Source organism: Hippoglossus stenolepis, chromosome 12 (assembly GCF_022539355.2).
Source record: "Hippoglossus stenolepis isolate QCI-W04-F060 chromosome 12, HSTE1.2, whole genome shotgun sequence".
In the NCBI taxonomy this organism is placed as follows: domain Eukaryota; kingdom Metazoa; phylum Chordata; class Actinopteri; order Pleuronectiformes; family Pleuronectidae; genus Hippoglossus; species Hippoglossus stenolepis.
In genome coordinates, this window is record NC_061494.1 from 4,984,546 (window position 1) to 5,012,494 (window position 27,949).

The window sequence follows — 27,949 nt, forward strand, 5'->3', positions numbered from 1 at the left end:
CTTTTAAAGCTGGAAAATTCTTGGGATTTGATGAATTGTATTGGACCGCATGAATCTAAATAAGGTGAAAATCAAAAGCCATGCACTGCTGTCATATGACTAGCCTGTGGTACATGCAATGATTATTTGTATTTGCTTCTCATTTCCCTATTACTCACGCCAGCGAGCCAATCAAATCCTGTTTTACGACTCCTGCTCTGTCTCAGGATATCCCAGTCTTTTACACATAAGCAAAGCAGCGTCATTTGCCTGCTCCACGTGAGCAGTATCCTGGGTTAAATGTCAATCGGGTGTCACTGCTTCGATAGCGTAAACCCTGCTTTGCATCACAACCACACTGCATTGGACAATCCCACAGCTGATTTGCATTGGAAACTTGTCTGGACTTTGGTCACAGGCCAGTGGTTGTGTCAAGTCCCCACATCCAGTCATGAGTTATGTGAATTGCAAAAGATCCCCCAAAACAAACAAACAAAAAATGCACTTTGTGAGAGATCATCATATAATTCATTGATTTATTATTTGGTGACTGTGTCTAATAGGATTCAAGCATTCATTTCATGAATCTTAGGAGAATTGGCCTGATTGTATCTCAAAGCCCCATTTTTCCACAATACATCTACACAGGAGCTTTTGAGTCAGTGAATGCACCACAGTTGAGTGGTTACGTCATTCACACTGTTACCCTGAGACTTAGGACATCATCTGGACCTGAGTCTCCCCATGTTCTGTGTTACAGTTTCTATTTTTTTTTTACTTCCTCACTGCGTGTTGTGTAACTGTAACAAAGCAATTTCCCTGCAGGGATCGGATTGTGTTTTTCTGATTTTGACTAAAGCAAAGAGTCCTTGTTGTACGTCAGCTCACAAACTCATCGGATGTTTCTGATTATTTATCACCTTTCTTCAAATGGGAACCATGAAATGGGATTCAGGCTGTCCTGATTAGTTCTCATCAAAGCCTCTGTTTGTCTGGGGGATTTTATCTGGGGCGCAGTGCAGCTTTTGACTTGATCAGTTCATCAACATGAATCAAACTGAAACTGAAATCATTTATTTTCTTTGGAATTAATAAGAATATAGGGGTGGGACAAAATATTGATATATCTATATATCATGGTTATTACTCATGAGATACGATTATCGATATGCTGGTGCTAAATATTAATATTTAGTAAATACTAATATTTAATTATATATATATGTTGTTTGGATTTTTGCCAGTTTATAGCTATTTTACAATGGAATGATGGCACGTGGACATTGACAAGGCAAAGTGTTTTTGTTAGAGACTAAAGGGGCACTGAGATAAGACTTTATGCACTTTTTTGTACATTGTTTCATTTAAGTTTATGATGATTATGAATTGTTAGGAACAAGTCTGAGAAACCTCCCCTGTCCAAACCCATTTAGCTTCAATTGCTTTCTGTGTTTACACGCCAGCCGACACTTGACGTCTCCTTTCGACTCATACACTTAATCTGTCATTACTTTGTTTCGGGTCTTCCACTTCAGCTCACACTTTCAGGCCAGCTTATCACTTCCAGTATGTTTCGACTTACGTTTCAACTCCTTTCAATTGCTGAACTGGAACTGAGTCGTTTACTCATTGTACTTTAACTGACACTTTACTCAAGGGTCACACTTAAGTTGACCCATCAACCACATTCAGTGCTTACACTCAAGCTGCTCCGTATCAAACACATTGGCGTCTGATATCCTTGTGAGGTACATGGTCTCCTATGGCAGCAGCTCTGTGAGTCACAAGCCTCTCAGGCTTTTCTCACCACTGTCGCAGCAGCTGTCGCTGTCCGAGGCTTGTTTAGACAGGGCTCCACGGTTGCTGCCCATCATAGAAAAACATGTTGTTTAAATGCGGTTATTTAATGTGTTTATATTTCAGCTCAAATGTCAGTAGGATTTATTGTTAACAGTGGTAGATTGAATTATTATTTATTATTATTATTTGTTCTTTGCAGTGTAAAATAAGGTCAGTGGCTGATGCTGTTTGGCGTTGGGCTGATAACGTTGGTAATTGTGGTAATGAAATTACCACCTTTCTGTTTGCCAGCGTAGATCTGAATTTACAGCCTGGAAAGATAAATACAATGCAGTCGGTGTGTGTGTGTGTGTGTGTGTGTGTGTGTGTGTGTGTGTGTGTGTGTGTGTGTGTGTGTGTGTGTGTGTGTGTGTGTGTGTGTGTGTGTGTGTGTGTGTGTGTGTGTGTGTGTGTGTGTGTGTGTGTGTGTGTGTGTGTGTGTGTGTGTGTGTGTGTGTGTCCTACATGTCACATTTGAGCTTGACATTAGTTGCCGGCTCCTTGAGAGTGTGACCTTTTCTCGTGCGAGTTGATAGGTCCACTAATCTTTCCAAGTTTGAGCCACTGTAGGTTGCCTCCTCTGGGTCATCGAGCTAAGTGACACGCCATAGGTTGATGGAAAATCCATAGTGTTATTGCCATACATTACTTTTATTTGATTGGGCCTGTAGTGAGCATAATGCAGCGCTGAGGCGGGTGCTGGGGGAAGTATCAGGGCTCCGTCAAAGTCTAGTGACCGCTTGTAGACCCCCTCCCCAGCACCCGGTGACATTGATGCATAGCCTCCGCCTGCCATCTTTAGGCCCGAGCACTGTGAGTGCTTGTGAGCACTGTAAATCACTCAGTGCTATTGATTTTTCCATTAGAGGTCAGCCACTCTGAACACCACTGACGGGGTGCTCACAAACACCTCGCCATGTTTAAGGGACGTAACATGAGGTCATGTGACTCCAGGAAAGTGGATCGTACAACTTTACTTTGCATATGGAATCACTCTTTATATGCAGTGCCCGTTCAAAACCTGCGTGTTTGCTTGCCCTGCGTTAATGCTCCGGAGCTTCAGATTTACTCCTTGTCACTTGTTATTGTTTGTGTGCTGGATGTTGTCTAAGGTGCAAAGTGAAGTTGGAAAACGTTGTGTTCCCCCATCCTGGTTTTTCTGCAATGAAGATATAGTCCATGTTTTGCATGAAATTAAACTGAATTAGTTTTTATTAATGTTCACGTGTGGTTTATATATATTTGAATAGTTTACTTAACTGCTGTTATTTTTTTATACATTGTTCATACTCAAGTTCACAACTTTTCAAAATAAAAGCTCTGTAATTCAGCTCAATATGAAGCATTGCAGCAAAAGAAGTGTTAACATGAATTGTGTTCCCATTATGGAGATCAGCAACCGCTACACCCCTCAATGTTTGTCTCAGTCTGATATGGATGAATCTGAATCTGAGTGAAAATAATATAATTATCAAAATCAATCCAGCTGCAATTTTGACCCCCCTGCTGTAGTTTATCTGAGGATGTAGAAGAAGACCTGTTCAACTCACTGTCCCATCCCAACTGACTGCTACGGAGCACTGGTCGCCTGTTGATTCAATTTTGCCTAATCGATTCCATGAACGGTTTGAGATACGCATTCCACAGACATACAGACATACGGACTGACAGACGTTTGTGGAGGCAGAAAACATAATATACCTGAATTTTATCTTAATTCCACCTTTTTAACTTGACTAAAACAGCCTGTATCCTGCACACGTTGTAATACGTGTTGCTGACATGTTCCTGGAACCGAGGAGTTGTTTTTGCGAGTGATGTGTCAGCAGAGGTGGTGACGTGTGAGCATCTGTCACACCCTGCTGTACATACACACAGAGCTGCAGGCACATCCCTGATGGCGGATGAACAGGGGCCAGTGCTGTGCTTGTGGAACAAGCTCACTAAGTGCCTCCTGCCTACATTAGCAAGGCACTTTGTCTTGTGCAAATACACGGGCATGTCACACAGCTGAGTTAGGAAGAATCGCAGGGGCTTTTGCTCTCGGCTGAATAATTCAAATTAAGTTTTGTTTATTATGAGCCCGTGGGCTGACTGTAGTGTTGTTATAGCTGTTATGGATGCACTTGCAGTGAATGGACCTGTTTGTCACTGTCCATCCTTTGTAACCTGGTGTTTTTCTCTCTCTGCCCTCACAGACAGTCCAGTCACACAAGCCTCACTTCTTAGCAGTGCACTGTCAAGAGGTGGGCGGGAAGAATTACGAGGCGTCCATGTCACACGTGGATACTTTTGTCAAGTAAGTTTGTACTTTGTTGTGACCATGATCATAATAACATAATGAAAACACCTATCTACAAACTCAACAGGAGTAGACAGATTTTCAACTGAGTGTACTACTCCCCCCACTGGTTGATTGAAACTGTACTTCAGCGCAGCAAAAATGTATTATTATTATTAATAGTAGTAGTAGTAGTTTTTTGACGGGTTTGATTGACACACCCTGATATATCTGTGTGTTTGTTCTCTGTCCATCAGAGAGCTTTTGTCCAGTGATGCCATGAAGGAGTACAGCAGAGCCCGCATCTACCTCGATGAGAACTACAAATCCCAGGAGCATTTCACAGTGAGTGCTGTCTCATACGATAATGGTGCAGTTGCATTCTCTGAAAAAGTACATACTAATGTCGAGAGTTTGAAATGATGAAGGGTGAATTATTGGCTGATGAGTCTTGAAATTAGTTTTCTTTGTGATTTAAGCTAATTGTAGAAGCCATTGTTTTATTCAAGACTCATCAGCCAAAACAGATCATATCAGATGTATTAATAAACATTTTTTAATTTATTGATTTGAAGCTGTTGGTTGACGCAAAGAAACACTAAACACAGATGCATGATGAGATCATTACACACAGAGAGCTATTGCATGTATTAAATGTAAGTGAACTCAAGACTGATCTCATGAGTTTATGAAACCTGATAATGTGATGTGCCACTTTTCATTCAAGCCGCAATGACAGCAAGTGGCCACACGATGGCAGAAGACACCTGGGAATAATTCAGGTGTCAGCTGCGAAGTTAATACTTAAGTTATCCTTATGAAAATAATAACATAGTAATAATAACAATTCTGAATTCGTTAAAATTACCTTCTTAGTTCTTATTATCAAAACTTTAAAATAAATATACAGGTGATCTTATATCTAAAATTAATATTCAAAATATAGTAAAAACACTTAAACACTTTAAACAATTAAACTTAAAACCAATGCAAATATATGAACTTGCTTATTTTTGTAAAATAAGTCCAATTGTCCAGTTGTGGAATAATGTGTTACACTGATACATATTAGGCCACCATACAGTCATCTTCAAATATATTATATAAATATACAAATGATTCCTGTTCAACTGACACATCAACAAATATTACTGATATCTATGAATATAATATGACCACTTAGGAAAGTATCTTTGTGACAGAACTTTTAATGTTGTCGATTGGCCCCTTGTCGTGCGTTCATATGTCCCACAGTTTAGCAGCAGTCTTTAATGTGGCCTCTTGGTGGCGCCAGATACTCAATCTGAGCAGCAGCGGCCACTTCAACCCTGTGCTCATCGAGTGGATTACAACAAGTGTGGATTTAAGTGTAGTTTTATGTCTGATGCTCGATTGACACGCTGCATATCCGATGATCTTCTGTGCGTCCCCAGGTGATAATGTAGGGGGAAAAAGGACAGTAGCACAATAAACAGCTCCTGGTGTGGATCCTGGTCCGGGTTTTTTCTGTGATCACTGAGTCATAGTCGCTTGTGGTTCTCCTCCATGTTTTTGGCCTTATCACCACGCTACGCTGCACCTCTACAAACGCTCATAAATCACAGCACCCACTGAGTCCCATTTGCTCTTTTCAAAAAAATATTACAAACATTGGCCTTTAGAAAATATAATTATCTGCCATTCCATATAAGCTCCCGCTAATATCCCAGCATCATGAGCTGTTTATTTAATGGTGTTTGTCTATAGATTAACCTTTTTGTTGTGTTCTCATTTTCGTCAAATAGAGATGGCAGTTTGTGCGTCTCTTTGTGAAGCAGTCAGTGGAAAGAGAAACATCTGATGTGCTTTCTATGATGTTGATATTGAAAATCCCGGCAACAGTAAATATGAAGAGACTCTCCAGTCTTTCTCACACAGGGCTTGCCATTTAGCTTTGATGACATCACCCATATTTGTTTTCTCAGTCTTCGATTTTTTCTCTCCCCCCTGTGCTCCGGGGATAATTGTTTGTTGTCTGCCTCGCCTGTCAATTTTCAGATAATGGAAGTGGGAACACTTTTTCTGGGTCCAGAGCTTCCACTTTGGATGAGTGTGTGTTTTTTGTTGCGTCTTTGTATGCAGTTTACGTGTGTGTGTGTGTGTGTGTGTGTTTGTGTGTGTGTGTGTGTAGGGATTCTTTGGAAGCCGCCAAGTGAATGTTTTGGATGAGCGGGAGTGTAGTAATGTAGCGAGTGCGTGGTAAAGGCCTGTCACAGTGTTTACATGCCTGCTCAGTGTGAGAGTGTGTTTGAACTACATCCCTGTGTCAGAGGAATGTGATTGATAAATCAAAGTCTGAAGTTCAGTTATGAAAGAATCTCCTTCTGTTTTACAACAGCAATTAAAGCTGGAAATTAGTTTATCAATTAGATTATCGAAACAAACTGGATCAGTTTCTATTTTGATTTCATTTCAAAAATGACCAAAAGCTTGTCAAACACGAGTATTTCTTGTTTTTCTTTTGTCTTCTATTATAGAATTTTTAATCTCTTTTGACTGCTGAATTGTGATGGCTTCAGTGTTTTCATTCATTTTATGAAGTAAGGATTAATTGAGTAAATACAATTTGAAAATAAATAAATCACTCCAAACTGTAAATTTGAGGAAATATTAAAAGCAGTCTTTTTGAATTGCATTTCAAACACAAAGACAAAGATAAGCAAAAATCAGTTAATGAATCATAAAAGTTGTCCAGAAATTAACTATTTTATTATTTGTTGAGTAAAAACAGTTAATATGTGAAATGTGACTGATTTCCCCTTAAATCCAACCTGCTGATCGATGAAGCACACTGCTGTGTATAAACTAAAAGAAGTTGGAGCCTTGTTTACTTCATTTCTTCAAATTATACATGCCGATAACTTGTTGGTGTTGAAATGCTGCATGTGGCACCATGATGCTGAATCTGAACCGTGGAGCTCCTCCTCTCCTCCCAGAGGAGGGCAGCGGTGATGGGGAAGAGCTTGACTGACACGTCCCCCCTACGGCTGAGGCCGGGCCCGGTGTTTTACAGCCTTGTTAAGGTATACAGCAGGTAAAATGTCAATTAGGAAGGCCCGCCCTGATAACTCAACTCCCAATCCACTTGTTCTTGCCCATTAATATTTATCGTGGGCCTGGCCCGGGAGCTGCCGCAGCCCCGTGTCATCTGCAATGATGTGCACTGATGTTAGCGTTTCCCGACGCACGCTCGCACTCCGGTGTCTGTGCAGGTTCACGGAAACGCCTGCAAACCTTCATGCGCAAACACTCGCCTGCCACACACCGTCCAATCAAGCAATGCACATACACAGACAGTGACACACCGCGGTGCACGCTGCCTCCTCGGCCCTCAGTTGTTCCAGGGCATTTTAATGGGAAATTAAAGGCATCCCTCATGTCAGTGGTCTGCAGGACAGGAATGAGAGCAGCAGCAGAGGATAAATCAGGCTCTGCGGCTTGACAGGACACCGCTGTCTCCTTTTAAACCGTGCCTCTGTGCGTGCGTGTCTGTGTGTGTGAGAATGCATGTTTATGTTCTTGCAAACATTTCCACCCTCGCAGACAGCGTTTAAGTGTCCGAGCTCTTTGTCCTGGCTAATTTGTGGATCTAATAACACTCACACTCAAAGTTCAAATCAAGCCTTCGTGCGTGTCAATGGTTTTTCATTTCATTTTAATGGAGTCAGAGTCTGATGTTTGAATAACAACTACAAATTGTGAGAGACGTCAAATGAAAAGCAGGTAACAGTGAATGTGACTTAAAAGTAGTGTGTTTGCATATAAAACATTATTTTGAATATGATAGGTATAACTTTTAGGCTGCATGTAAACTTAATTTTACTTTGAATTTAATCAATTTCATATAAAATGAAATGCACTTTAAATCACAAAACCACCAAGGACGCGTCTTTTCTGAAGTATAGTAGGATTTCAACAATTTATTCACAGTAAACAAGCTCTCCTAAGATTATCAGATGATTAAATAAGAACAGGATGGCACACAGATTATAATTAGTTTATAATCTGCAGTGCAGAAAAAATTAAGGAAGGGAAAGAGAGGAGAGCAAAAGAAACAAAAAGAGCAGAAACACACATTTGAAACTTAAGGGGAAACTCCTCAATGCTTTGTTCAGCATATATTAAAACAACCTGGTTTTTTTTCAGTACTATTCAAAACGACTCGACTTAACAATTTGAATATAAAACATTTACATCAGCCAATTTCTTTAAGAAAGCCAAAGAGCACCTTCCAAAGCTGCCAATTTTCTAGAATTCAGAATATAAGAAGAACATTTTTAAAACATAATTTATGTTCTCAGGTTGTTTTTACTTACATGCTATAGCAGAAGATAAAAAATATGGTGTTTTAAATTTTTGAATGGTGTGACATCAAAATATAAAGTAAGAAACACAACATAAAGCAATAATACGAGCAATTATAATTTAGATACAAACAAATTCTGTTATTAGAATTTAACACACAATTTTACAATCTTCTGAATTGTGGTTTCGAGTCTCAGACCAGGAGGTGAACTGCTCCATATTTTCTTTGTGTTTAAATACTGATATCAGTCTCATCAAGTGGTAAAAGACTAATTTCCTCAAGCAAGGTTGAACAAACAAATCCTATTGAGGGGAAAAAAGAAAAACCCAAATATTCATTGAGGATGTCTTTTTAAAGTTGCTGGTTTGATAGTGAGTCTATAGCCTCTTAATTTATATACTTTCAACAAAATCATTAAGGATCAGCCAAATGCCTAATTATTTATTTATTTGTTTTCTTGCCTTTCCTGCCTCCTGATCTGTGGTCAGCGGAGCAGCGCTGTCAGTCGCTGCCAGCAGCTCGGCCTCACTCTGCTCCGGAGGCAGCGTGCTGTAATGCAATCATCAGTACCGCTCTGCTTGGCCAGGAATTTATGAACACTTAGTGTCCCTCTGTGCTGACAGGGACTCGGCGTGAGTGTGTTTACCGTGTTGCCCAGAAATATGTGTCACCCACGTTTAACGCCTTTTTTCCCCCCTCGTTCTTTCTTTTTAATGTATCTCATCCTCCCCCTGTTCCACCTTTTTTTTTATGATGAAACAAATCCAGGTTGCATATAGAGATTATATACTTTCCAGAGAGAGTGGGGTCATAGAGGAGGGGTCTGTGTACAGTCTGTTGGTTTTACACACGGAGGTTAACTAGCAGGAGCAGCCCTCCTCCCCCTGCCTCCTCCACCCCCCCGCTCCGTGTTTAAAAAGACCGCAGCAGGCATATAAAGCAGGTTAAAATATTGCAAACTAAATCTAAGAGAGCTCTTATTTCAATATGGTGAGAAGTACGGCACCGACTGAGGCCACTTGAATGGAGTAGATGTCAGCTCGGTAATATCGCCGGGCCATAACTCTCCTCGGCCATCACTCATGCTCTCGGGGCAGACTTAAGTGCAGACACACACGTATACAGCGACGAAGCCTAACAAACACATAAGCTAGCATGCACACAGAAAAGAACACACACACACGTGCACACGCTCTGGACATGTGTTGAGCGACAATCAATGAAACTGCCATCAGACTTGAGTTATGAGGCAGAGGGAGTGGGTAACCACCCCCCCCCCCCCTCCGTGTGAAAATATTTTGACTGAAAATGTAGATATAATTAATGGATTGTGTAAAGAGGTGGAGAAATTGATGCATTTATTACGAGGAGTCGGATCTGTAGAACTGAGCCTTTTGCCCTCCTGGATCATCACTGCACTGGGCTTTGGACTGCACTCACACACACACACACACACTCACACACACATACACACACTTCACACAAACTCACACCAAGCGTCTCCCCATAAACAGAGCTCTGATAAAGTGTTTAACTGTGTGTGTGCGCGTGTGTGTGTTTTGATGGGATGTAGCCGAGGGAAGTAAATCAGTTGTGTTAGAGGTGGAGGTGTTGTTGTCCTGTTGTGGAGGGTGCGGTATGTATCTGTGTGTGTGTGTGTGTGTGTGTGAGTGTGTGTGTGTGTGTGTGTTTGCGTGCAGGGGTGGGGGTCCACAGATAATGATGTGATTCCAGCATGAGGCGGGCTGGGTGTACCTCGCCACCGTCCATTATGATGTGCGGCCCCCAGCCACCGAGGGGGCAGAGTGAAGGTGAGCCTGTCATATCGATCTTTTTAGTGCTAAAATATGAGCCACTTTACTCTGCTCCCCGGCGCAGTGATGTGAAAAATAATAACTCGGACCCAAATTAAAAATATTGATCGCTTAGGAGGTGTTGAGAGCAAATAAACACCCTCTGAAGGATTTTTATCCCCCCCTCCACAGCGTACCCTCCCCTCTCCTCCGTCTTGTCCCTCCCCGCCCAGTGAGAGGACCGGGTCAGGGATGGTGGCTAGCTGAACTGTACAAAAAATAAAAATCCCACCATCTTGTTGCTGAGTTGTCTTCATAATACAACTCAGCCTCTTGATGCTTTTTATTGTTCACGGACACAAATCAACAAACAACCATCTTTTCAGCTACTCTCTAACGCTGATTGATCGGGTTTTGACTTCATATTCTGCCATTAGCTCGGCTCTATTCAGGTACACCCCCCCACCCCACACCCCTATACACACACACACATCCACCTCCCCTATAGAGTCATAATTTTTTGCACATCCGAGCTTTGACTTTTTTATTCCCTTCCCGCGGTAACAGATGAGCTGACACGGGGCCATCAAACGGGTGGGAAAACAATTGCCACAAGGTTAATTTTATTGCCTGCTCCATGCATTTGTGAGCAGGCGGGAGGTGTCCTCTGCCCGGGTCCTGATGAATGGTCGGGCCACTCGGGCAGGAATGAAAATGAGAGGGGAGAGGCCAGGCGCGGGGAGCCGGAGTCCTGCCGCTCCCACCTGAAATTGAAATTTTTCTGACATGCTCAGAATTGGTATTCTGATATATAAGAGAGGAGATGTTCCATTTAGTTTGATGATGAAAGCCGTCATGTGTCCCAGTCAATTGCGTTTTACGACACCCGCTTTACCTCATACATCCGAGGAAGGTTAATATCCACACATCCTAAATGGCAGATGCCAGATTGTCCAGAGTCTGAAGCAAAATAAACTATTTAGGGTATCTAAATGCTGCCGTAATACTTGGCCGTCCTGGTCGCCGCACTATTGATTGTGCACAAGGACGTTTGTTCTGTTTTGGGGCCAAGGCGCGATGAATAGATATTTGATGGAGCGTGGCGAGTGGGGCCGGGCCTGTATCACCGTCTCAGTGCTGTGTCAGTGGGGATGAGTGCCAGGCATCGTGGAGAATCACATGCTGCCTGTTGACATCAGTGAGAGCGAGCGGGGCCCGAGCTGGCGATATCACCGGTTCCTCCCGCTGAAAGCTCACTCCTGTCTGCTGGCGTCAGGCCCTCACTCTGTGTGTTTGTGTGTGTGCTTGTATGCCTGTGTGTGCTCATACGTGTACGTCTGTGCAGCATTACTGATATAGCGCTATCGCCGGCCAGCACTTTGTCCATACATATCGATTCTTCCTCCGCCACAGGCTATAGCCTCTTCATTTGCATGGCCCAGCCGACCCGGCAGTCAGTGGCCATTATATTCCCATTAGCTAATCTCTCAGCTTTGATTTCCATAATCCTCTGTCTATTGAGAGCCCTCACAGCCCCACTCTCCAAGGAGAAAAAAAGACCCCCACTCACCCCATCCCAGTCACTTAACTCCCAAAACCTGCACAGCAACATGCGTCATACACATGCATGCATATGTTTATTTGAACACTGCAACGATGCCCCGTGATGCCGCATTATTGTGTTTTATTGACCGTGGGGAAAGTTTTGAAATCTTTCCCTCTTTTACTAAGTTAAACTAACAATATCAAGCTGGAAAAATTGTCAATTAAAATAATCAAATCAATAGTCCAATAAAAATCCTTTTGAAGTTTTACTGAAGTAAATAAAAACAACAGCAGTATTCTCAATAAAATTCTACAAAATTGACTTCACCGTAGAAATACTCATTATGGGATTTTTAGAGAGTTATGTTATTATATGAATTATCCATCTGGATTATTCTAAACAATGTTTTAAGACGTAGGCAACATTTATATGTTGTAGCAGGTCATGGTGGAGCTACTTTTAACTTCAAAGAAGATAAATCAATACAATTTGTGTATATATGTAATGTGCAAATAGAGCTGTGTTGATTCCTGTTTTAATTTGATTTCTGGGTTAATGTGAACAAGCCGAACCAACATTTGTCATTAAGGTGCCTACATCAGTAACCTGTGTTGACGACATGTCTGTGTCTGTTAACTAGAAAGTTCAGGAAGAGAAGAGACGTTGAAAACTAAAACTCAGCCAATATGGCAACATTTTGGTATTTGAAATGAAGAATAGTCGTTGTGAAAAATGAAAACATGATGCGCTACTCAGTTGTCCTGAACTGCTTCTTCTATTTTTAGTTTGTGTTTATTAGCGGCCGGCTAACAAGCTTAGAGGTACATTATTGCCACCAAGTGGACTAGAGTGACTGCACTCATCGAGGGCTCTCTCAGTTTCATTGTGTTCCATAGGGAGTGTCGGCTGAGTCAAGTTTCAGTTTACCAGTCCTTATTATCAAACCACTTTCAAACCAGGCCAAAGTCACTGCAAAGTAACTAGTAACAAATAACTACAGCTAATTAACAAATCATTCTGACTTCAATCTTAACTCCTAATTCTCGGTTGTGATTCCTAGCAGTTGGAATTTAAACTTTAGAATAAAACTGCAGCTCAGTAAACAAACAGTGTCCAAAGAAACAGAAAAAAGAGGGGATTCTGACCTCAGATTGCTTAAACCTAGATTCACATACACTTTTTACCACATTTCTGTCCTAAATAAAGAGAGTGGATTTTTTCTCTCCCATGATTTATATTGAAAGATCATTAGGAATTAATGTCCTTACATCTAGTGTCGACGGGAGGAATGACTCCTCTTTCACCGTAATGGGCAAGTAAGTATTGCATTTAAATAAAAAATTTTAAGTGTGAACACTTAAAAATAACCTTTTATTAGTACAACTAAAGACTTTAATCATCATTCATCTGCCTATATAGCATTCACTTCATTTATTGTTCTCACCTTTGAGATATGAATTTCAAATCCCTTGTGATATCTGTTCAGTATATTCACTGAGCATCATTGTTTTTTGTTAAATTCATACTCGAAAACTCCCAATTGCAATAGTTTGCTCAAGGGCACCTCAGTATTGTGGTGATGGAGAGACGGGCACTGCTCTGAAGGGTACACTTCCCCACATGCCTGTTAGATTCACTTTACTTAGAGGGCTGGAAGATTTAAATATAAACAGTGGCCAACATTTCAACAGGCACCAGCAATTAGTTTCACTGAGTAGAAGTGGATATACACTGTGAGGGAGGGATTTGAGTGGTGTTACTCTCCTGTTTAGCTGCGCATGTTTAACCCTCTAGACTAAAAACCAATTGCTAATACGATCACCAGTGCTTGCCAATAGGTTGAAGCGATGTGGCTCAGCTGTCTGCAGCTAACACACTCACCTCCCACGTGTCCATCCACAGGAGCATCCTCTCCTCCTCTCCTTGAGGAGACATCCAGTGCTGTGCCAGTACAAATTGACCTCAATCACCCTCAGCAGAGTTTTCTCAGAGCGATAGATTCCATTGATCAAGAAGAACCTACCACCTACCGCCCACGCTCCACCCTTAACACCCCATCCTCTCCAAATGAGCTGATAATTAATAAGGGCTGGCTCTGCAAACACCAGTCAACAGACAGCATGATGGATCGGACAGCTCTGGATGCAAACCAATACAATGCCAAGCTTTTCTCCGGCCCCCTGAAAGGCCCCTGGGTGTCCTTTACCCTGCATGATCAGGCATGCACAGGAGCACCCCACCCTGCTAATTAAATACCCACACACTGCCCTTGTTTTTCAGCCGGGATGCTTTCTATCTGTTCACTATTGGCATGTATTTAATAATTCATGGAGCTGCATCACTGAGGACGTGGCTCAGGTTTTGCACTTAAGACTGTCAGCTACATCTCGTAGATTAAATAGCTCACAGTTCACAGTGTTCGCTGTGCTTAAAGGAAAGTTATTTAACCCATTAAGACCTAAGGCACTGAATTAAAAAAAGAACAACAACAACAAAAACCTTAGTGTTGTTTCTTTCTATTTATCTGCCTCTGTAGCAGATAGTGACATGAAATTAAAAACATTTGATAGCTTTAATCATTGCTACTTCCCTTAACTTCGTGAACGTAAAAAAAAACAAACAACAAACCCGGCGAACTCAGTGAGATCCCCTCCTCTTCCTCCTCAAACACGTCTCCCACCAACAAAGCCTCGATCAGCGGGTCAGCAGGAACATGGCCTGCATTTGAATCTTCTTCATGGTTATTTTCATAGTTGTTTATGTCAACAAAACATTGCTGTAATCTGCTTCAGCAGAACTCCCCTCGCTTAGATTGTCAGCCATTGAAACACTACATAAAAAATGTTTTTCAGGCAAAACAAACAAATAAAATACATTTCCCATAGTATATTTTGCCTTTTATATGTCAGGGAATCACAATGTATTTCATCATGATGACATTGTGGATGAGACACACACATTTCATCTTGCTCTAAAGGTAGAAGCTCGCTAACGTTGCACCAGGTCTTAATGGGTTAAATGATTCTGTATTTGCTTCGGATAATATGTTTCTAAACCTGCACCTACATCCTAAATGCCGATAGTGTATGATAAAGATGGTGCGCATTAATAATAATTATCATTCGGATGATTCTCAACATTCATCTGAAGCAGTCGCACCACTGTGGGACATTTGCTGCTGAGCTGCCAAATAACTACAGCTCCGGGCGATTTCCTCCAACTGTCACTGAGGTGGTTCGACAGCAGTGACAACAGCATCCGAGTTATTCTGTGTCCTGACAGCTCTCTGAACGAGCCGAACACTGACGGACACTTCCACGACTGACGCACACCTCTAATGGCTAATGGCTCTTTTTTTAATCGCTACCCGTCCTCTTAATTTGTCAACACTTTAGCTGCTGATTGTGAGATATGGGCATTTGTTATGCATGTGTTAGGGAAAATGGGGAAAATGTAGAAAGTGGAAAGTGCAGCTGATGCTTAATGACGTTATGTCCCATCTCAGCAAGGCCACATTTGTGGTAGAAAGTGTGGTTGTCGGGGACCCGCGTGGCCCCGATCTGGTGTGACTGGGCGTAATTGGTGAATCTTGTCTAAGAGGAGTTGGAGGGTCCCTGGCTATGGGCTGCGAGCCTGTCATAATAACAACCAACAATGTGATCATTTCATTTCCTTTTCACTTACACATCACCTCGCCTCACATGAGACATGACACACACACACAGACACACACTCCCACACACACACACACAAGGGTACAAGGTTAACGTTGGGCCTCATTTATTTCTCTCTAACAATGACTCTAAATAGGCTTTCAAAAGCCAAGTAAGGGGGGGAGACAAAAATAATCAAATCACACAATTACTGCTCAGCCTCATTCTATAGTTAAGTGCATTTTTATTGTGTAACGTTTCTTTTTCCCCGCCACCCTCTCCCGCCCCGTCCACCCCGCTCTATTTTTCCTGCCTCCCTCGGCAAGCGTTCTCTCCCTGCCACTTCTCATCTAATATGGCCATAATTGGGTTTGGTCGCACAAATCAGATTTCAGCAATTGGGTTATCCTCCTCTGAAATTGGAGAGGTCCCTGGGCTGGCATGGGTGGAGAGTTAATCTGCTTTTGTTAAGCCCTCCTTTTGGTGGCTGCATGCAGCGGCAACATCAGGCTGTGCCAGTTAAAGCGCTTTACCTGTCACTGTGCACATGGCTCGTAATTTAGCCTCCTCTTCAAAAAATCTAAATGCCCCCTCACTCATACAGTAGCCTGTACACATCCAGCCAGCTTCTCCTCGGGCAAATAATGACATTTGAATCGAGCATTAACAGGCTTAATTACTTTAAAATTGTCATTTTAATTTACACTGATATAGTATTGATCACACAAGCAGAGATTAAGGCCCTCAGTGGAGCGGTTGATGTGGAATTAAACAGGGCCCGGTCCTCCTGGGGCCCGCCTGGCCTGTCCTGCTGCAGCCAGAAGAGGAATGACATCCTCCCCCTAATGAACTGCCAGCATGCGCAGACATGAATTTCAGGCCCCACTGGAGAAGGAGGGAAATAATGGGGTTTGGGGAGCCATGGCGGGTTATTCATTCACTGCCATGCACCAATTCTCCTGTGATTCATCCCCATGCCCCCAGACCCCCACCTCCTGTTTGCCTGCCACATCCAGCCCGCCTGACCTTTCTACCGCCTAAGTGTATATATATATCCCCTCCCTCCTCTGGGAGCACCTTGCCCCGTGCCAGGTATCATGTACAGAAGGAGGGAGGAGAGGGAGCAGGGGGGAGACACCTGCAGCGAGCCGGCAGCCTCTAATCTAAACATCTCCCCCGGTGGTGGAAGTGCCGGTCCGTGATTCTCCCTCTCATCCTGGCTCACCGGCTCGTCTGAGGCAGACGACACTTTCCTGGGGAATTGATCTCCTCGTTCAGGCCTGGTGTCACGCACGGATGGTTAATATCAGGGGGGAAAATCGTTACATTAAATCCAGGCAATTTCTCCCCCAGTTTGAAGAAAGCCTGTGGCTGCTGTGGTAAGCGCCGCGTTGCAGAGTAATTACAGCTGTAAAAACAACCTCTTGACACCTGTCTCCGATGAACACACTCCACACACAAGTGCCTTTGATGACTGCCTCTTAGTGTGAGGGGGCTGATAAGCATAAAGCCGAGGAAGTGAGCAGACACCTAAAGGAAGTCTGCTACACCTGACGTCTAACCATGAAAATCAATGTGCGACTTTGCCTTTATGCACTATAGTGTGTGATGCTTAAATCTGTGAGATGGTTGTTGTCGATCTTAAGCAAAGAAATGACCTATGTGTGTCTGAATAGAACAACAGTCATCTAACATGCAATCTCACGCTTTGCAGTGAGAAACGATTGAATATTATTTTGTATTATTTCATTTTGTGTGACCTGAGTTGGGGTCTAGCCTCTTGTTAGAGCAGGTGGGCCGTTAATGGTATAGTTGGTGGTTTGATCCTGGTTCCTCCTGTCTACATTTGGAAGTGTCCGCATGCAACTGTTTGAACACCCAAACTGTGTATGGTTAAAGTTAATGTGATATTGCTGAGACTTATTTTTTACTTGGTTTGAATAAAAAAGGATAATTTGACCCAGAATAACCCTGAAGAAGCTTTCTCTTACATTTTTGATAGAGGTTCTATTTGGTCTGTCAGCAAGGGTCTTTTTTGACCAGTCAGACATATGCTGTTTTTAACATAGTTAGTGCAATCAACAGTGGAGTGTAGGGGTGGGCTTAAATTAATAGATTAGAGCTAAAATTGTTTGATGTTATGTCTGACTCATATAATGTGATTTTTATAAATTGTCCGGAAAATAATTGAGAATTTGTTATTTATATTATAATATATTGGCCAGTTCAGGTAAAATGATACAATTCTACAAAGATCAATTTATTGTCCAATTACTGCCCTAAAGTATTCCTGCCTGAAGGATATTGAAGGTAAAACTACAAAAGATGCTAGTATCCAAATGTCTCTCATTACAAATGTATATCATGAGATGAGATGATCCTTTATTTGTCCCACAACAGGGACATTAGCTGCAGTATATTGTTGTGTTGCCCACACACAGCAGTGTAGTAGCAGAAGGCCGTCAAGGCAGTCATTTTACCATCTATTGTGAAGAACCCAAAATACTAACACACTGCCTCTCAGATGTTTTGGGATTGTGAGGATCTAATCCACACCTCGTGGATGGGATATCTATCTTTGACAAATTTTAGGATAAAATGATGAAGTAATGGCATTTTATATGCAAAAGGTAAAAGATTAGCTTCACTATAACAACATGATGTAAACAGTTTTCTGGACTGGTTGGCAGAAGCATACAATTACTAGGCGGTAATTCTAGTTATTGATTTGCTTCGTTTACGGACAGGTCAATAGGACGTAGAAAAGGTCAAGCTGATGGAGATTTTTTATGCTCTACCACAAGGTGACTAGCTTGAAGTAGAACCGGTCATTACAGTTTAAATATACAATGTTCTTGTACATTCAAACAAATGTTTGGATTTCAAATAAGCAAACCTGAGCAGCAAGTCTGCGGCCCGACTAACGCCTTGTTTGGCCATTTACTGCATTTCCTCCTCCACTCTCTTCTCCTGCATTTCCTGTCTGTCTTCTTTGTCCCTTTCTAAAAAACAAAAGTCTCTCGTGCACATCATGAAATCAGACAGTGATGGATTTGTGGCAAAGTCAAAATAGAACTCAAGCCTGTGCTTGTCCTTGAGCCAGTTGACTACCAGTGTTTCCTAAAACGGCCTTAAAGTCCCAGAGTGGATTGAAAGAGGGGGGGAGGGATTGTTTGTGAGGTGCTCATTTGATTGCATTACCTACACCTGCATGTCGGGAGGTGGAAGCTATCTTGACGATGAAAGCTGAACAAAACAACAACCTCCGTTCTCTTGGCTGGCAACTCCCCATGACGGATATCAAGATGTCTCCAATACACGTAATGGACTTGGCAAGCCCAGGGTGGCCGGGCCCGGGCCTTCTACTCCACTCTGTTATCCAATCACCTTATTCTAATGCTATTGCATTGTTTAGTCAACCAGCCGTCCATTTACATCAACCCATAACCACACAGCCACACCACAGAGGCACTTAATAGAATTAGCAGGTATTGTGCAGCACATTTTAAACACATAGGCCATTTTAAACACACACACACTCAGTCACTCCGCCTCCCTCCCTGGCCTGATGATCCCCCGCTCGCTGTCAGAGTAATGGCATCACAAGCTGTCCATGCACCGCCTGCCTTCCCTATTTAATTGTCATAACTCTGTGTTTTACCCAGCGTGGACAGTTTATTCAGATCTTTAAATGTGTAGCCAATATTGTTGTCATGTTTATGTTTTGTACTACATATTAATAGGTCATAAAGCGCATTTGCTGTGTGATTTAATCATCTTTTACTTGCTCTTCATTAGGAAAAAGGAAGCCGAAGCTCGAGACTGACACAGTCGGTTAATGATAGGGCTCATAATTTCCTAATCTGATTTTGGGGGATGTTTGCGCGTCTGTTCAGTTAGCCAGCATATAAATAGACAAAAATGAAACAGCCACATGGCCGGGAATTTACAGTCATATGCGCTCCCTTGACCTTGACTGGATGCATTATTTTCCTTTTCAAACCTCAACACTCCAATGCGATCTTTTCAAACAAATTAGTCTCATATGCTTCCCCCCTTGTGATTAACAGAGAACAAATTCACATCAAGTAACCCCAAATTGTCTTAAGGCCTAATTTTCTAATGATATTAAATGGGGCACGTGTGCGTTTATTTGGAATGACTCATCTCTGGGGTCAGGGGAAATGAGCAATCCCTTTGTCCTCTAGCCACCAACCCCAGTTAAACTATTACCAATAAAAACAGCCGTGCACTCGCAGTCAGAGGGTGTGTCCTGCCCAGTCTAATAACAAGGGGCCTTCCTCCTTCTCCCATTCCTCTGCCGATTGATTTTGGTTAGGAAAATTAATGCAGTCGCTGTGAGGTTCTGGAGGTCAGAGGTAGACGGGCTTCAGCAGATGAGGGGCGGTGCTGGGCAAACGGAGAGGCGACATGCAGCTATGGGACTGCCAGAACCTGCCTGATGAAACTAAACTGTGCGTTTGTTTGAGGGCGGAGTGTGCAATAGCTTATGATGTATTGTCTGTGTTGTTTCATACACACAACCAAAAGCATCTCCTATGATTGCCCGAGAAAATATATAGGCCCATTTATTGACTGCAGTCACTCACCCCAATACTGGTTGGGACGGTTGCCCTTGTTTTATCTTGTCATTTACTTTTCATGAGAAATCTTATGAACCTGAACTCCACATGGGATCCACACAAACCTCTTACTTTATGTAATACGTGAAACTCACACCATTTGCTAAATTTTTTTAAATATTTACAAAAATTTGTGCAGTTAACCTGATGAGCAGCCCAAACCTCTGCCTGACCCCCAGCACATATCCAAGTGGTGTCTTATAAAGGTATAAAGCAAAGCATAACCATATTTCAGAGTGTAATGCTTCCCAAGTGGGAACCAATCTAACACAAAGGGTGCTCCAGTCAGCAGGGTCCCTGCACAAGTTCAAGCCACAAAGGCACCCTGTGTGCACCATGCTGTAGCTAATTACCAACTCATTAAAGAGCCATCTAATTAGATTGGATGTTATGCTCTTTCAGTTAAATTCAGGCTCTTAATTTTAACTGTCTAATTACATTTCTGAAAATTAAGAAAAACACTTTTCAAAGCATGCTTTGGCCGGCTGGAAATGAAGCATTTCTCAGAATGCTGAGCCGCAGAGAGCCGAATCGTCTCTGTTTAGTGTGTCTCTATCTTATAAATGTTTTGAGGCATAAATCTGTGGAATGAGCTTAAAAGAATATAAGGATATTTGTTTCTAAAGAGGATCTAACAGGCTGCTTTCAGCTGAAGGATACCTTTAGTGGCCTCATTTCAGGTCTTTTGCCATTAGTGGAAAAGACTCTTTTTTTGTATTTCTTTACAGTGTAACTAGTCACATACATTTTTCACATTGCACTGCAATTAATTGCTGAAATTAAGCCCTGATTGATGACTTACCTCAACCAGTTTTTTTTTGCTGCAACAAGTCAAAACATCTGCTGTGTAAATAGTTCTGTGAATCTGACTGATTTAAGAAACAATTAGCCACAAAGCAAGGCTATCAAATTAGCAGGATTTATGTAGCTTTCGTTAAAGGGACATGACAAAGAGCCATTTTCCAAGCTGTTCTTGTCACACTGACACAGAAGCGATTAGAAATTAGTTTCTGACCAGCAAATTAAATATGTCATTAAATGTCAGTTGCACTGCATAATATAACAAATCAAGTAAGAGCTTGTGTCTCAAGTGCTTTGTAGCTGTTGTGTGTTTTTTACATAAAATGCATCACAGAATGGTCTTCTGGCTAGCTAGTCAAAAAGGAACTTTAACCTATCACTTGCAATTAACTTGCTAGCCCTATTTCTTAACCTTTAAAATGTTTGTATGTAGACGAGAGCAAGTGGCTGTTAACATAAAGATGTAACTGAGCTACATATCCGGTCAGCTTATTTAAATTTTTATTTATTTACTTTTATTTTATTAACAAATACATACAATTTTCATAGCAATTTCCTACATACAACTCTCAATGAGCCTTATTTAGAACCTCTCTGAACCCTGAGATATACACATAAACAGTAATACAATGAAAATACATAAAATATGAAGGTAGCCAACCTTAAGTCAGCTACTGTCTATGTAAAGATATAACAGAGTAAAGATGTCCCTAGCAGAGAATTAAGTTGTAGGCCCTCTGTGTGTGTTTGTGTGTATTTCTTATTTTATATCCGGTACACACAACACACCTGCCCACCACTGTGCTGTTAAACCAGAAACACCAAGGTTGCACCTTATTTTTATCTTATCTGTCTGTGGGAGGGGAGGTGTGGCAGACAAACAATTTAGTTTAGTCTGAGATGCAGGTGCTAGTATAACATTTAGTTGACATGAAAATCATTCACGTATTTACCAAAACATAAAAGCATGGAGTCATTTAGGACTAAATGTCTGATCCTCTTAAAAAAACGACTTTAAACATTAAATTTGATCCTCCTTTTTGTCTCTGAAGACAACTTTTATGAAACTTAACAATTAACCCTAGATTCAGTGATAATATCATTTAGTTATTTATGATTAACATCTCACCTCAGCAATATTCACAAGTGACAGGGGAAACCAGGCATCTTTATTTCTATTATGTGGTTACGTTTTTAGTTAGTGCACAATTGCTGCTCTGCTGAATGTAAATGACGGCTCCTGCAAAGCCGGAGTTTGGTTTGTTCTCAGATGTAACAGATGCACTGTATATTGTGTATTCCCCTCGACTTACACGAGTCAAGGATACACAATTCAGAACCACCTGGTCATCTGTCGAGCTCTCAAAGGGGGTGGCCCAGGAGACTTGTTGCCGACCTGCGCGGGCCCCTCCAAATCCTCTTTTCTTCCCACATTACTGAGGGTGTGATATTTACAGGAGAGCAGACGTGGGTTTGCTGCCACTCTCGCCCCTGGCACAGGACCTCTGTTCGCTCACATCTTAAAGCTGGCTTTTATGAGTAGCCACGGGAAAAGGCCGGATGCGGAGATTGTACGGATAAAAAGAAACATCTGCGTAAGAAAAGTCCCCCGTTGTTCGCTCTTTTTTATTTATTATTATAATAATACAATAAGAGGGAAAAACCCATGACATAATTTCTTGTTATCTAAGAAGCTGAGGCTGCATTTACATTTGCTTTTCATGCAGCGTCCATGTGCTCTCAGGGGCGATGCACTGGAGTATAACTAAGCTAGCATGGAGGATATCCAGCCATTTAAATCAAGCCTCTGGGAATTTTACATAACACATCATTGGCGAGCATCGGTTTTTACATAAAGACAAAGAAGGCCACAAAGAGCCACCGGACGGGCTTCTTAGCCTGAGACGAGCTGCTGCGTGTGTTTTTGCAGACTCCTCTAAAGCTTCACGGTCCTGTGGTCACTGTTGTGTTCCAAGAACGCCTCTGCTCATACTCAGACAGCACACAGACAGAAAGCTGCTTATTTTTCTTATACATCGAGGAGGGAAAAATTATTTTTCCTGAGCCTGAACTCAAAACTGAACCCTCTCCTCTGATGGGGCGACTTCTCGCCCTGATCTCCAGAGGAGTGCTCTGCTCCAGTCTCTGAGTCTAAGGAGATACTATAGACCGCCATCAATTGTCCCTGTGCAGTGGAAGCTGTCATATTATATAGATGTTTCACGAGATGGCTCATGATCTAGAGACGATGTTGCCTTCATTTAGGAAGAGTTGTGTTTGTACTAAGGGAGGAGGAAGGGCTCTTGATGCAGAGAAATGGGAACCTTCCTGATAAATTCTTCTCACAAGTGACAAAGTAATGCCACTAAGATGCAGCAAACTAATATATTTCATTATGGGACTCCGCGATAGAGCTGTATCTCATTGGCCAGCCAAGGATGCCACTTTGTCACTACAAGGCCACATGAGCGAGCCACAGGCAGCGTGGGACAGGGACAGAATCAAAGCTGCCGCTGGACAGAAGCTGACTGATTACTTTTCCAGCTGACATCCCTGCTCTGACAGCTATCCCAGCGTCCTCAGGGAGGGAAGAGTTTGCTCAATACAGATTATTTGACATTGAAAGTTGCTTTTTCACCAGTCAGTCTAGCCCAGATGTTGACGTGTATGCTTGCACATGCCCTTCACCTTTTACAAATGCAGTTACATGTATAAAATAGGTAATTAATTTAAGGCTAGACAATAAGTTGTGGTTTCAGTCAATATGGAGAACTTTTCAAACTTCTTTACGGTCGTAATTCAACCTCAGTGATCAGTCAAAATGATATTGCTTCCATTTTCCCTACAGCCCGTATGATCTTAATCCAATCAGTTCTTTCACAAATGAGGCCACATGAATAGGCGCAATATTAAATCAGATAATATAGATTGATGAACAGTCCATGACAACATTAGCAGCCTTTCCAAAATGCAAAAAGGGTGAAAAAAAAAAAAAATCAATGAGCTCAAAGACCTGTCATTTGCATGGGCCTCTTCCCCTAATGGGAATACTTTTACAGACAGGGAATTACAAGCTGAAATATTCTTTTTGATTATTGGACATCCATAGCCAAATATGATTTACATTAATGAGCGTAAGTATATTAAAGGCATTTTATCCCCCAGCATCCGAAACGATTGAATAATGGCTCTGGCAACCAAGCAGCGGCCTGAGAAAATATGAGAGGAGGTAATGTCACTTTAATTACTAATGGTTACCTCAATTGTTCAGACTTTGATTTTTCATCTTTGGAAACAATCTAATAAGGTAAATATTCATCATCCTCATATCCCCTTTTAGAATGATGATTTTGTCCAGCAGAGACAGCGCAGCTATTTAAAGGAAGTGGACATGTACCAATGCCGGCCCCCGAGATCAAAGTTTTATTTGAAGATTGCTTTCAAAAGATAATTTAGCTGTGAAGGAAGAAGAAAGGTCTTTTCATGCCCAATTGCAGACGTCTGATACACTTAGTGTTGAGAAGTTGACCTTGTTAGCCGGGACAAACAGTGTAAAATTCCCCTTTAGAACTATAATTGTCCCACATATCGCTCTTCACTGTTTGTCACTGAGTGAATGCTACATCCTGTTTTAGTACTAGTTGTTCTTGTGTCCTGATTAAATTGTGCGCTGCAGTGTTTCTGACCTGAGCTTTATTATGAAGTTACAGCCGAGCTGTGTGTAAATCATGGGGTTGGGTGACCTTAGAATTGCTCTGCCTGCTTTGGTAAACTGCTCTAGTCAACTGCAATTCACCAGCACATGAGACACTACAGAGTAGTCTTTGACATTGCGCTCTAATTAGGTTAAAACACTCTATTATAAATTTTATATTATATATAATAAGCATACACAAGGCCCTAATGGCCCTGTTTGGCATTGATAATATATTGCTAAATTCAGTGTAGATGATGTAACATTACATGATGTTTGTAGAAGATTTGTTTAACTGTTCTAGATTGGCATTAGTTTAAGTTGTTAAAGTTTTTCATTACATGCAGGAAGAATTTTTACTGCCAGAGGATTAAATAGGAAAGATTACAGATCAATCAGTATCACTACACTGGTGGTGTTATACTGTATGTTTCCAGATAACCACGATACGATGACCTTGTCTAGTTGTTGTCTTCTATGAAAACTGATGATCAGCCTTAAAATTTGCCGTGTGCTCCATTTGACCAAACGTCGAGTTAATTTACATTAATGGTTGTTCTTTAGATTTAGTTATAGACTTATTTAGATAATTGTGAATAATGATGGTTTACACATTTGACAATCTAATATTTATGGTTGTGAATGTAATGTTGTTTGTACTACTAGTGTTCTACAATTGTCTTCTCAGCTTTGTGCTTCCATGAAGCTACAAAACTTTCTTAAGGAAAAATAAACTTTTCCTTCAAAATAACACATAACAAACAAACAAACAAACAGGCAAAATAAAACAAACAGATTTTGACAAAGCAGTAGAGTTAGGGACTTGTCTCCATGGCTCAAGTTCCAAAAACGTTGATTCAAAATGTTCACGATGTCCTCCGACTTTTATTATCAGGTCTGAGATTTAAGGAATTTGAGACACCAGTGATAGCTCCCACTATTTAAAGAACACAACACACTGTTGGCAGATTGGCTGCTAAGGCTCCATCACTAGAGGTTGCATCAAAATAATGTCCAGTATTAACAGTACAATCATATCAGCTTGTTGTATAGAAGCTACACATTGTGTCTTTGTATCCGGTTGTCGCCTAATGAAAAAAATAGAGAGTTGTATGGATGCAACATTAGACCGTCCCTGCCCCTTAAATTCCCCAACACCAATTTGTAACACAGGTTTTGTGTTTATAGATTTTTGAGTCTCACAATCAAGCTGATGACATCATCTGGAATACGTCTTTTCGACTTTAAGAAGCTCCCCATAGATTTTATACAACTGTTTCACAGACTGAAAAAAAACTCCTTGGCACAAGTCATCTGAATTTAACGTAGACAATTGGTGGACTGGCCGTTAAAATTTCAATTGAGGCTAAATCAGGTGCAGAGTCGCACAGTTTACATGCAAGTGACCCCTGATTAAACATCAGCTTTTTGTTTCCTGCTACTTTACTGAAACTAGAAGGAACAACATTGTGGTCTGAACTGACCGGCATCACCAGCAGCTGCTGCTTTAACTCTTTTCTCCTTCTGATCGTGCACTTGACGTGTTAGGGCGTACCTGGGTTATGGTCCAAGGAAATGCCCCTCACCGTGCCTCCATTTAATTTGTTTTAAGCATTAATTCATAGAGACATGCAAAGCACCATTTTACCCAGCCTCATTAAGAGGTCAACAGCAGCACAGGCCCCACAGGTGTAATCCCATTTACTTTGATCCTCAGTTTTTATGTCCTCGTTAAAAGCTGCTGAAGTAGCAACAAGGTATTAGTAAATACGCAGCCGGAATATATATGAGCATTAATCATAGCTTCACAACAGAGCACTGCTACCTAAGTGGAAATGGGGGGGATGTGCAATAATCATGCATTGAGCTGAATATTAGACCGGAGACATGTACCTTTCATACACAGCATGTATTACAAGCACCACATCCATTTCTTATTGCTTTATTAGAAGACATTTGTTCAAACCAGCCTCTGAAAATAGAAAAGAGGTGCTATTACAGTGTGTAGGGAACATTTTTAACAAAGTTATTAAAGTCTTCCATCTGAATTATGCTGAAGAAGCCAATGATGCGGTCTAGAGCAAAAAAGAAAACAGCCTGAGCATCATAAAGAAGCCCTTTTTAAAGTCTGAGTCATATCATGTATACGCGTATTCACTTTTGTTTTTTTTGTTGTTGAATGTCATTGCTGTGATGGTTTTATTGCTTTAGACCCCTCTGCCGGGCAGGTTAGGGGAGCGACTGCACGACTGATGAGCGTGGCAGGAAATTGGCAGATGGAAGCATCCATTTCACCGCTAATTAGGGGGTCCAGAAGCCCGCCGACTGACAGGGTTCAACTGGGCAATGTAGTGCCTGCCAGCTCCCATCCCGTGCGCTTTATAAAACGCTCTTTAATTCCCCGGCACAATATCATTAACTTTGTAAGTGGATGAACACAATGGACAAGCAATTTAATTAACTTCTACCATTGAATGTTGGAGGGGAGACTAAATGAAATTAATGCACAATATTTCCCAGGGAGGCAGCCAACCTTGGGAGTGGGTCTGGATTGTTGGCAGGTCAGGCGCTGCCATGGGTTTGGCCAATTATGCCTTGTTTAGACCCATCCATAATATTTTCCTCAAAAGAAAATAAAATCAGTGGTTTTGAGATCAATCACAAGCGCATGTCGCTCTGCATTCTGGGAGATTTTAGAATAATGAAGTGGAAGCCCGGAAACACTCTGCCAGAAGCTTTCCGAATCGTACAGAGCTGAAATAAATGTATCATAACTGATCCGTGCAGCAGTGGGGGTTTACGTGAAATAGACCATAAATAAATGGGAAATGCAGCAAATACTGTAGTTTCCGTTTGTGGATCCAGGGAGGACAGTGACGGTCGCTCAGCCCAGATTGAAATATCTGAGCAAATATTAGAAGGACATGTGGACATGTTCATGATCCCCAGAGGATGGATCCTAATGTGTTTGATGATTCCCTGACTTTTTCCCTCTAGCACCTCAAGCAGGTTGATTTGTGGTCCAAAGTAAAATGTCTCCATGGGATTTGGTTCAGACATTCATAGTTAACTTTGATGATCCCCTGGCGTTTTATTTTGCACTATTCATCAGTAGTTCAACATTTCATTTTTTGAAATCCTCCCCACGTCCTGATATCAATATATTAATAAAGTCTTATGAAAGATAAAAAATTGGGTTAAAGGGTTAAAGTAATGTTACGATTACGATAAAAGCCAATCTGTTTTTAATTATTCAAAAGCCAGACAATAAAATACGTATAATTATTTGGAATGTATCGACAGTGGATGCATTTCTAATGTGTAGCAGGAGTTTTACAGCCTTGGAGATCTGCAAGTGTGATTATAGGATGTGTA

The 27,949-nt window shown here is 41.5% G+C and overlaps 1 protein-coding gene across 2 annotated transcripts in view; it reads left to right on the plus strand.

Annotated features, from left to right (window-relative positions):
• The window catches only part of LOC118119362 (inositol polyphosphate-5-phosphatase A), a 149,982-nt gene that overhangs the window by 47,803 nt on the left and 74,230 nt on the right, over positions 1-27,949 (plus strand). For both annotated transcript variants that reach the window (XM_035173266.2, XM_035173267.2), the window contains exons 3-4: positions 4,017-4,117; positions 4,357-4,444. In XM_035173266.2, coding sequence (XP_035029157.1) covers positions 4,017-4,117; positions 4,357-4,444 — 189 coding nt within the window. The remainder of the gene's footprint in view (positions 1-4,016; positions 4,118-4,356; positions 4,445-27,949) is intronic.